The sequence below is a fragment of the Lynx canadensis genome, chromosome D4, assembly GCF_007474595.2.
Source record: "Lynx canadensis isolate LIC74 chromosome D4, mLynCan4.pri.v2, whole genome shotgun sequence".
NCBI classification, from domain to species: Eukaryota; Metazoa; Chordata; class Mammalia; order Carnivora; family Felidae; genus Lynx; species Lynx canadensis.
The window spans coordinates 81,743,780-81,753,058 of NC_044315.2; the positions used below are offsets into that span (position 1 = coordinate 81,743,780).

General features: G+C 41.7%; 1 protein-coding gene across 1 annotated transcript; it reads left to right on the forward strand.

Annotated features, from left to right (window-relative positions):
* The first annotated feature begins 6,133 nt into the window (after positions 1 to 6,133).
* Positions 6,134 to 7,158, forward strand: LOC115499780 (olfactory receptor 1L4-like). The gene has a single exon (XM_030293946.1). It carries the CDS (start codon positions 6,226 to 6,228, stop codon positions 7,156 to 7,158), a length of 933 nt encoding a protein of 310 aa, XP_030149806.1. The 5' UTR covers positions 6,134 to 6,225.
* The last annotated feature ends 2,121 nt before the right edge of the window (positions 7,159 to 9,279 follow it).

Sequence of the window (9,279 nt, forward strand, 5' to 3'; positions counted from 1 at the left end):
GAGGAAACAGCACATTCCTGAAACCAGATCTGCATTCCCCCGCCTGCTCTTCCCAGATTCAGAGACTGACCTTAACCCCCTGGAAAACCCCCTAGTCTGATCAGGACCCTGAACCTCCTCTGTCAAGCCCACAGGTAGGCAGGCTGAGGGGTCCTTGGGAACAGAACCTGGGGGTCAACATCTTCATATGATCTTCCTCTCTTTTCCTAATCCCATCTTCTCTCCTCCATCTCAAAGACAGGAGACAAGTGAATGAGAAAACGAGGATACTGCAGGGGGTAAGAGCACACATTCTGAAGCTGGACTCCACACCCTCTAGCTGTGTGGACTTAGCCAAGTCACTTCAAGTGTTCTTACCTCACTTTCATTATCTGTAAAAAGGGGGTACTGTAAAGACTAAATGACTTAATGTACATAAAATTCCTAGAACAGGGTCTGGCACACCTGAGCACTGTGTCACTGCTCGCTACTGTATGACCATGACTGAGAGTATCCACGGGAAGGGGCTGCGATGAAGTGGGTGTCTCCAGTAGGAGACATCGGGATGAGGCACTGCCAGCCCAGCAGAGGGACACTACACTGGGTTTCAGCCAAAGTCCCACTTGAAGCACTTCTGGTCGATCAGATGGATATCAAAGGTACGTTGAAACAGACGGAAGACAATTATTCGTAAAAAAGAACCCAGTGGGCATATTTCAAATGTCCACTTGCCTTGGAATCTGTAATTTAATGGCTGGGAATAGCTGGGAATGGCTGGGAATGGCTGGGTAGAGCTCCAATCTGATGCAGGAATGAAAATTAGGCATAAAAGACAGATTTCAGACAATTAAAAAGAGAGGAACCATGACTAGAAAGGGCTCTGCAGGTTCCCTAAGCAGGACATATCTGTTCAAGGGGCTCCATATCTGTTTGCCTCTCTGCTGGAAGTGGGAAGAGGGTAGTCAGGGACAAGCTGGGTTTCTAAGAACCTGACCCAAAAGATTAATGGTGCAAAAGGAGAAAGTTGCTATTTTCTCTCAATGTGACAGCACTGAGGGCCAAAGTCTCCTGCAACCGTTCCTGTCTGAAGACAGCGAACATGGGCAAGTGCATGGCTTCATGGGATGGGAGGCAGAAAGGGAAAGGAAAGAAGTGAATTGAAAAGGTCCCAATGTGTGGGAGCAAAGGAGGGAGAAAAGGAGTGGGTCAGCAGGAAGCGTAAGGCACTGGACAGTAAGAGGACTTCTGTTGCAGAGGCCACACTGCTTTGTTCTCAACCACATCTGTATGGCTTGGGGAACAGGTGCGATAGCATCACTTAGGGTAGATAAAACACAACATTTGAAATCAAACCTACCTGGGTTTGAGTCTCAGCTATGCCACTTACCAGCGGCATGCCTCTCTGAACTTCGGTCCCTTTTTCTACACAAGAGAAGAAGCACTGCTTCTAACGACATAGTGCTAGTGTGAGAAGCACTAAATGGACAAGTACTAAGCCCAGAACCTTGCCATGAAATGTTGGCTGAATTTTGTCCAGTTGACTCACTTCCCAACTGTCCTCGCTCATTCACAGGCGCAGGTGCATGGATGATGGGCGGCTTTCCTAGTGCATTACACACCAAGCACTTTTATTTCCTGTTTGGGAAGACCGTGCTGCACGCCAAGTTTGTAGTCCTGGGTTGGATGTGGGCTGGCAGCTAGGAGAAGGGCCCTGCATCACTGGTGAGAAAGGAAGCAAGGGAAAACCATCCTGAGATGACAAATGTCCACGAAGTGGAAAATTCCAATAGAGAAAGTTGAGAAGTACAGAAATAGATTAGATTTCCTGTCTAATAAGGAAGGGAGTGGATACCTTCTTTTAAGGGGGGATAGCATAATTTAAAAGTCTTGGAAAGACTCCTATCCCTTTGTCCCTCCCACCACTACCTGATGACCAGCCCCATCTTTGAAATGTCACTTCTCAAGCTTACTGTATGAGCAATCATACCACCCACCTGTAGAAAGCCTTACCAAACTCTTTCATTCAACTATCATTTTTGGCCAGTAACATAAAATGCTTTATTACTAACTGTAATAACTTCCATTTACATGGTGCTATACCATATCACAATGAGTTTGCACACAGTATCTCATTTAAATACTAGGAAGGTGGGGAAATAACTTTCGTAAATTACTAATAGAACTTAAGAAGGTACAGACCAATGACATTATGACAACTGTGCTTCTGAAGAGAATGATAACTGTGTTTCTTTCATTGTTACTCTTAAATTGTGAATCAAAACTCCATGCTGCTTCTGAATCATTACAAAGCCCTGATGAAGTAACATCCTACCTCCCCGTGAGGTAGGTCAGGCAAAACCAGCATTATGGGAAAGAGAGGCTAAACTTTTACAAAGAGACACAGGCACTTCATTTCTGAATTCTACTACAATCCTTTATTAACATGGCATTTTTACATCAAAACCTCAGGATAAGCAAGATACGTAATTATCTGGCGCTAGATAGCACCCCTCCTCCAACTCTGCTCTGGGGCAGCACACAAGTACTCCAAGTAAAAGGAGCTGACTGTTGCCTATGAGACTGTTCAGCCAGCAGTCAAAATCCCTAAATTCTTTTCAGGTCTACCTTTGAAAAGTATTCAGGGACAGCCAAATGGGCAGGGTCCTCTTATCATTACCTATGTAGACAGGTCTGCACATATTTCAGGCTCTGCTATGCTTCTCCTTCATCTTCTTTTCTTTAACAGCTATTTTGGGGTATAACTGCTATTCAAAAACCTTTATATATTTATTTATGCAATTTAATGTGATGATGGTAGCACAGGTATACGCATATTTCAAGAGGCACGTGAGTGTTCAGGTGTGAGGAGTAGGCTAGACAGGAAGTAGAGCCAGCGTCTCTTACTGATGGCTCTAAGGACAGGAAATGACTTGCCCAAGGCACAAGGAAATACACAATGTTACCTGGTGCAAGCCCAAAGAGGACCAGATAACCCTTCATTGCCAGGGAAAACAATGTCCCAGCACTGAGGCTGAAAGACCTAGTGAAGGAAATGGAGAAAGAGTCCAGACAGTCAAATGAATATATTGCCGTGGGATGGAGGGTGTTTGTCTCAGATTGGGAGTATCTATTGGAATTTTCAATATTCATGAACTCCAATTCAGCATTCCGTATCTCAGAATGTATTCCATACCCCAGAAACTCTCATGAGTGCAATGTGCATGCGCGTTTGAACACACACACACACACACACACACACACACACATATCCACTGTGACACCATCTGTGGGGGACAAAGCATTATGGATGCAGTGACCCCATTATTGTATAATCGTTGTCTACATCTATGTAGAGGAAAAAACTTTGAATATGCACACAAGTCTAGTCTCTGAAAACTGGAATTATAGGAAACTATCAACTTTTTAATTATATAAATATAATTAATATAAATAAACATGTGGCCAGTGTTTTTAAATATGAACAATAAAGTAAAAAGTTAAATATGGAAGGATCTCCTCTCTGCATATCTTCACTTCAGAAGGAAGCCACACACAAACACACAAACCTCAACAAGCACAAATAAAAAGTATTCTTCTTTACAAAACAGCATAATTCTATACGTATTATTCTGCAACCTGCTTTTGTCACTTAACAAAATATAATGGGCAAGAGTATAGCCTTGATAATAGAGCAGCAGTAAACAGCTCTTACTCTGCTATCAGGCTGCCTGAATTAAAATCCCTGATCTACCATTTACTAACTGTGGGATCTGCTACATTACTTACCCTTGCTAAATTCTATTTTTTATCTGTAAAGTAGGGAAAATAATAGGGCCTGTCTCTTAGGATTTGGAGAAAATAAAATGATCGAAGGCATGCCAAGCACTTAGCTCAGTGTGGGACATACACTGCATGCTAATAAATGTTGGCAGATGTGAGCCATATGATTTTTTTAGACATTGTGAGATACTAAGTAAAGAGATGCACTATAAATTGCTTTAATAATTCCCCGATGGTGGATTGTTGGGTGATTTCTCTGGGGAATGTTTTGTTTGTTTGTTTATATTATTTTGTTTGGCATTACAAACAATGCTAAAATAAAAATGTGTATATATTTGTGCTATGAAATATGGCTATTTATAAAGGATAGATTTCTGTGAGTGAAATTATTGGATAAATAAGTGTATATTCAATTCTGATAGAGATTACCAAAAAGCCAATAGTGATTACCTTCCCATCATTAGTATACGTGAGGCTCTTTTTCCTTTGCATATTGTAAAAAAAAAAATGTGTTGACAATCTAATGGATGAAAATTGCATTTCAGACTAATGTATATTTCTGATTTTTTTTTTAATTTTTTTCAACTTTATTTAGTTATTTTGACAGAGACAGAGACAGCGAGCAAGGGAGGGGCAGAGAGAGAGGAAGAGAGAGAATCCCAAGCAGTCTCCATACTATCAGCATGGAGCCTGATGTGGGGCTTGAACTCGCAAACTGCAAGCCCATGACCAGAGCCAAAACCAAGAATTCAAGGCTTAACCAACTGAGCCACCCGGCACCCCAATATTCTGATTTCTAATGAAGCTGAGCATTTTCTCTGTGTTTTCTTTGGTAAATATATTGCAGATATTTTCTGTGGATCATTATAGTCTAGCTTTACTTATTATCTCTTTTGGTGTAATTTTCACATTTTGAGTACGGTATTTTGTCACTATGCCTCTATATATTTTTTACTTGGAACAGCATCCTGGTCCTGAGACCATAAATATATACTTCTTTTTGGTGAATACTTACTTTATGGTTTGGATTTTTTACCTTGATTGTTCATTCATACGGGATGTATTTCTATGTGTGTTAGATAGAAATCTAGTCTTTTCTTTTCCAAAGTTGCAGCCAATTGCCACAAATATCAAATATTCTTATTTAATAGCTCATCCATTTTTCATAGTTGTGAGAAATATTATACACTAAGTTCCACTTAGATTAAGATCTATATATGTATAAATATAGGTATGCAGAACTCTTTATGCTGACCCTTCATTTGTTTTTCTCTGTGTGTACCATTATCTTAGTTTCTCATTGTAATGTGCTTTGATTTGGGTTAGAAAACTTCTCTAAAACTCTAATTTTTTCAAATTATCTTGTCTTTATTTAGCCTTTACTCCTCTGAGTTTTAGAATGACCTTCTCAACTCCTATTGGGAGTTGAATTGGGGTGTTATTACATGTGCACTGAATTTTTTTAATTGACAAAACTGACTTTTTTTCCAGCTTTCCTAAGATATAATGGACATGTAACATTTTGTGAGTTTAAGGTGTACAACATAATGACTTGACAACCTTACATATTCTGAAATGATTGCCACGGTTAGATTAGTTAACACCTCCATCACCTCATGAAATCACCATTAACTTTTTATGTATGTTTCTTACATTAATACTGGTAAGAAAGGGACTTACATCCAAAGTTTTCTATTCCAATAATATCTGAAGGTTGAGAATGATGACTTCATATTTAAATAAAAATTAACATATTTTAAAAATTAACTACAGTAACATAGGCATGGTAGTATTCCTATATTGATGGCATCCCTGACCCAAAACCTTAAGTACCTAGATCATATTAGCCAATACAATTCTTAAATAAACATTAAGCAGGTTCTGCTATGAAGACCTAAGCAAGTCTCATCTGACAATGTGGACCCCAAGGAACACTAATGACATCTTGTTCTCACTTTTGTCTTATTCCCATTATCACTGCCACCACCACCACCTGTAGTCCTTTGAGTAGGAGAGAATACTAAGAGAATCTCCTTCATAGGGACCCCTTATATGAAAGCATCCTGATTCAAGATGGGGCCCACAAGCCTCTTCCCCTGAGAAAAGAAGAAAATAAGAGGATAAGGGGTTGTTTAAGAAACAATCTAGGAAGAATATTCAAAAGAAAATGGAGAAGAATTCACACACCTTAGGCTACCTAGAAGTTCCTAAGACACATGAGACACACCTTTACTTTCTCATTGAGAAAACAGCTTGGAATTATCTTAAGTTTTCCATGTGGGATTTACTATCTGTTTTGGGGGTTAAGTAAATGTTCTTAAATTCTAACAAAACTATAAAATTTCCTCTTTAAAACAAGAGGGATTCTTTTTACAGGCTAGAAATTAGGGAAGAAGCTGACTTGATGAAATTGCCCTTCACATCTCTCCAACTGCTTCTCCACACCCTGTCCAGGAAGGCACAGACATGGAGACCAAGAACTACAGCAGTGACTCAGGCTTTATCCTCCTGGGCCTCTCTTCCAACCCTCAGCTACAGAAACCTCTCTTTGCCATCTTCCTCATCATGTACCTGGTCACCGTGGTGGGCAATGTACTCATCATCCTGGCCATCCACTCAGACCCCCGACTCCATACCCCCATGTACTTTTTCGTCAGCAACCTGTCCTTCATAGATATCTGCTTCACAACTGTCATTGTGCCCAAGATGCTGGTGAATTTACTGTCAGAGACAAAGGCTATCTCCTTCCTGGGATGCCTGGTCCAGATGTACTTCTTCATGGCCTGTGGGAACACTGACAGTTACCTGCTGGCCTCCATGGCCATAGACCAGCTGGTAGCCATCTGCCACCCCTTCCATTACAATAGGGTTATGAACCCACGGCGCTGCCTCCTCATGCTGCTGGGTTCTTGCACCATCTCCCACCTGCACTCCCTGCTCCGTGTGCTACTCATGTCCCACCTGTCCTTCTGTGCCTCCCATGTCATTAAGCACTTTTTTTGTGACACCCAGCCTGTGCTAAAGCTATCCTGCTCTGACACGTCCTCCAGCCAGATTGTGGTCATGACCGAGACCTTGGCTGTCATCGCGACCCCCTTTCTGTGCATTCTCTTCTCCTACCTGCGAATCATCATCACTGTGCTCAGAATTCCCTCTGCAGCCGGCAAGTGGAAGGCCTTCTCTACCTGTAGCTCCCACCTTACCGTAGTGGCCTTGACCTATGGGAGTGTCATCTATGTGTATTTCAGGCCCCTGTCCATGTACTCAGTGGTGAAGGACCGGGTAGCCACAGTCATGTACACAGTAGTCACACCCATGCTGAACCCCTTCATCTATAGTCTGAGGAACAAAGACATGAACAGGGGCTTAAAGAAATTAAGGAACAGAATTCACTTATAGAAAGAACAAATAGATGGAACAGCTTAATTGGGAGATGACCCAAGAAATGATCACTTCATCATTCCCTCATACACATTTGTTACATGGCATATAGAGAGGTCCTAGAAGGGAGTGTTGAAAAGCAACAAGAACCCTGAGCAGGAAGCTAGAACAGTCTGTTTATATTAATGACCTTAGCCAAATACATGTGCAATTCCAGGACAAGTGCTGCTAGGAATCCACATTTCAGGACAGCTATTTCTGCCCCCTATATAAATAAAGCTATCTTGAAGGCCAATAAAGCATCTTCCAATCCTTCCTCTATGGGCTTGACCTTGGCTAATACTCAAGAAATTACAGTCTTACTCAATTTGAGAAAAAGAAGTTACATGAATCTGGTAGGGAATTGGGAAAAGACTTCTTGGAATAATGACCTAAGATCACACTTAAAATGTATTGATTTTGACAGAGCAAAGTTCAATAGAGTAGGAAATGGACAGAGCATTTCAAATAGTGGGAACCACACAAAGAGGAAGAGATGATAAATACTGGAATGTGTTTGAGGGGCAGTGGAAAGCCCAGTGAGGCTTGTTCAATTTGAGAGAAAAGAGAATATGGCTGGAAATATGGAAGAATCCAGAAAGCAGATTTAATGCCCCAAAACACCAATGTGTCCTCATAGTGAATTCTCAGCACTTGACTCTTTTTCCTTTTCCTTTTCTTCTGCCCTTGTCCACATGGCCATGATCCTCACAGAAATGCCCTATATATTCCGGAAGAAGAAATGAGTGTGTCAATCAGGATAAGCGAGATTGTGCTGAGGAAACAAACAATCTCAAAATTGCCGGACTTGGAAACCAAAGGTTTAGTTCGTTATCACACTGCATGTCCACCACTGAAAAGTATTAGGGTGCTGCTCATTTTAAACATTCAGCAACCAAAGCCAATGGAGCAGATGCCACTGTAAACATTCAACATCACTCAATATTGAGCTAAGGAAAGTTGAGTTTTTCCTCAATATTGAGGAGATCTTCCTCAATATTGAGCTAAGGAAAGTTGAGTTCCTTGGACATAGTTTATCTGTGTATCAGAGTGAATGACATAAACTACGAGGGATGTGAAACATGAAGGCTAAGGAGGACTGGAGAAGAGTGCTGAGTATTTCTGACGTTGAAGAGTCTGAGAGAGAAGATATTAGCAAAGAAGACTGAAAACGAGGAGTCATATAATCCAAGAGTAGAAGGTTCAAGAGATGAGGATATGGATGTATTTCTCCCCACAGCAGAAGATTCTCCTTCCAGACAAGCCTTCTCCAGGAGATGTCCCATCAGCAGAACTTGCACATGGAGGAAGCAAATGAGCTACTTAGGGTGGAACCTGGTGTATAACTATAAATACAAACAGCACTGAGCTTGTCCAGAGCCACTGCATTCCCTGCACAGGAGAAGTGTTCTCAGAGCCATTGTTTCTGGATGTGTCAGGAATTCCAGACACATATCATGAAGTCATTCTTAGGGGCGTCCCCAGAAACTCGTTTCATCCGAGCCAGAGTCCTACTGATCTGCATCATAGGTAACCCTGGGCTTGCTGCACAAAGCAGAAATGACCAGGGTTTTTGGAAATGAGGAGGTTCAAAAGACAAAGATGAAGTCAGCCAGCTATACACAGGCATAAAGAAACTGAAGACCCGGTCCCAAACCACTTTACCATGGTCAGCTCTCAGATTCCCACCGGCATGCTTAGGGGTTTTAGATTCCCTTCATGGAATCCATCCACCACCACCAAGCCCTGCCCTCAGCCACCAAACACCTGCCCCTTGTCAGGGAGGCGGTATTCTGCTACTATATCAGAGGAAACCAAGTAAGGAACCATAAGAACGGGCTCCCATGCCAGCCCCACCCTAACAGTGACTTTGGCAAGTCAGAGGACTACTCTGCCTCGCTTGTGAAGTGGAACACAGTGCCCATACACAGGGCCCTCATGGAGCCACTATAAAGCTGGGAACCTGAAATAGAAGTGGGGCTTAAGAACTGAAGCACCACATACAAAACAGAAGACAGTGTCATGTGGCAGAATAAGATTTTTGCATTTCCTAGGTAATGATAAAATCATCTCTATTTTTAAATATATATCTTTCAATGG